The 1,820-nt window shown below is 56.8% G+C and overlaps 1 protein-coding gene across 1 annotated transcript; it reads left to right on the top strand.

The window, feature by feature from the left end:
- Positions 1-321: 321 nt before the first annotated feature.
- PHACADRAFT_215000 (uncharacterized protein) lies at positions 322-1,624 on the top strand (the record flags this gene model as incomplete). Its single annotated transcript, XM_007403393.1, has 6 exons — positions 322-614; positions 727-811; positions 862-1,009; positions 1,085-1,140; positions 1,193-1,203; positions 1,256-1,624. The coding sequence occupies exons 1-6, from the start codon at positions 504-506 to the stop codon at positions 1,622-1,624; spliced, it is 780 nt and encodes a 259-aa protein (XP_007403455.1). The 5' UTR covers positions 322-503.
- Between the last annotated feature and the right edge of the window lie 196 nt (positions 1,625-1,820).

Below are 1,820 nucleotides of genomic sequence, written 5' to 3'. Positions count from 1 at the left end.
CAGAGGGTTCCGTCGCGCCGCATGAGCACTTCCGCCGTGGTGACATTTTCGGTACTGCTGGAACCCTGGGACACATCAAGAAGGGTGAACTCTCGATCGAGCATTCCTTCAGAACCATTTGCGAGCCTCCACCAGCCACCGGATCGGCCTCAAGGACCAGGAAACTTGGTACCACAAACAGTACCTGGGCCTCGTTCTCAAGAAGACACAAGGCACACTTCCATCGCCCGCAGTCGTATAATCAACTAAATCCGTCGGTCCTTCGACGATCTTGACTTCCTCGAGGTCGAGACGCTAATTATTGCTGGTGGTGCGACCGCGTAGCTGTTCATCGCGCACCACAACGACCTCGACCTCGACCTCGACGCGTACCTCCATATCTAAGCCCTATCTGGAGCAACTTACCGTCGACGGTCTGGGCCCGGTGTACGAGATCGGGCGTGTCTTCTGCAACGAGGACCTCGATCTGACGCACAGCCTCCGAGTTCTCGGTCTGCGAGGACATGTACGACGTCATGGACATCACCGAGAGCCTGATCGAGGGTGCTGTGAAGCACCTCACTGGCAGGAAGACGACGCTGGCGTTCTACCTCGAGGGCAGGGGCAGCAGGAAGGTGTAGAGACGCTGCGCACGGAAGAGACGAACAGGTCCCCGCATGGGCTATGTCAGAAGGTCTGTCCTTTTACTCGTTGATATTACCACGAAAATCAAACGACCTTATGTAGCATAAGACCGGCTGCAACGAACCCCGGACGAATGCCAGCTTGTCGACGAGTTTATTGAGCCTCTGCATCTCCCCCGCCTTTATCGGTAAGCACATTCTCATAAACGCCCCTAGTGCGCTGCTGAAGGCTAGACAGTCGGTCACCCGCAGGTCATGTCGCCATTCGCCAAGTACCACCAGTTGGACGATCCATTTGAGCAATGGCTGCGATTCAAGGAGCGGGCAATGCAGAAGGGACAGGACGACGGCGGGGCGCAGGGTATTGATGAGACGTTTGTTGACGCGTGCGTATCGCCCCCCTGCCGTAACTGCGCTCCATCTAATGATCTCATGACAGTCTGGAGCTTCTCTCCCGCCAGCGGGCGGGTGGACATCGGTACTGACCGTCCGTTGACTTTCCTGGCCGATCCTTCCAGTACGCTTATCTCTTTTCTGATCCTCTTCACTCTCGTTGACCGTATGTTCAGATATCAGGGAGGTCTTGCTGTTCTCCGCGATGAAGCCGGTCGAGACTGCGGCCAATACCGCAGGTCCTGTCGGACCCTCTGGACAAGTTCTTCTCGGTCTTCTCGCACACGCTGGGCGGCTGGGAGGGGACGAGCCTCTCCAGCCTGGAGGAAGACACTTCTCTCCTCGTGGACCCCCAGGCTCGCCCCGACGACATTCTCCTCTCATCCATGACGTCCTTCGAGATCCACGCCATCACGCTCACCAATGTACCGGCAGCAGGCACTGATATTTTCCACTACTTCACCCCTACCCAAGCACCTGCAGCTAGGCATGATAGACGACGAGGCCACGCTCCGCACGTTATTCTCATGATCCCGATAGCGCTCTCAGCGCTCGTATGGCTCGATCTCGACGGCTTTACGTGGAATAAACGCGACACTGAACATTAGAAGCGGCGTGTGCGCCTCCACCCCTTATGCCGTCGCTCATCGAGGTCCCAAACTCCGGAAACAGCACGTCAAGGACTCGGACGTCAAGATGCTCTGCCTTTCAGGTGCAAACAACGTGTTCAAGAGGAATGGGATCGAGCGCGACCTGCCACGCCTCATGGCGCCTATGCAAGAGTTTTCATACGACGGAGACGAA

This window comes from Phanerochaete carnosa, assembly GCF_000300595.1.
Source record: "Phanerochaete carnosa HHB-10118-sp unplaced genomic scaffold PHACAscaffold_1113, whole genome shotgun sequence".
Taxonomy (NCBI): Eukaryota; Fungi; Basidiomycota; class Agaricomycetes; order Polyporales; family Phanerochaetaceae; genus Phanerochaete; species Phanerochaete carnosa.
Note: the sequence above shows the minus strand (reverse complement) of the source record. Positions and strands in the feature narration are given on the sequence as shown.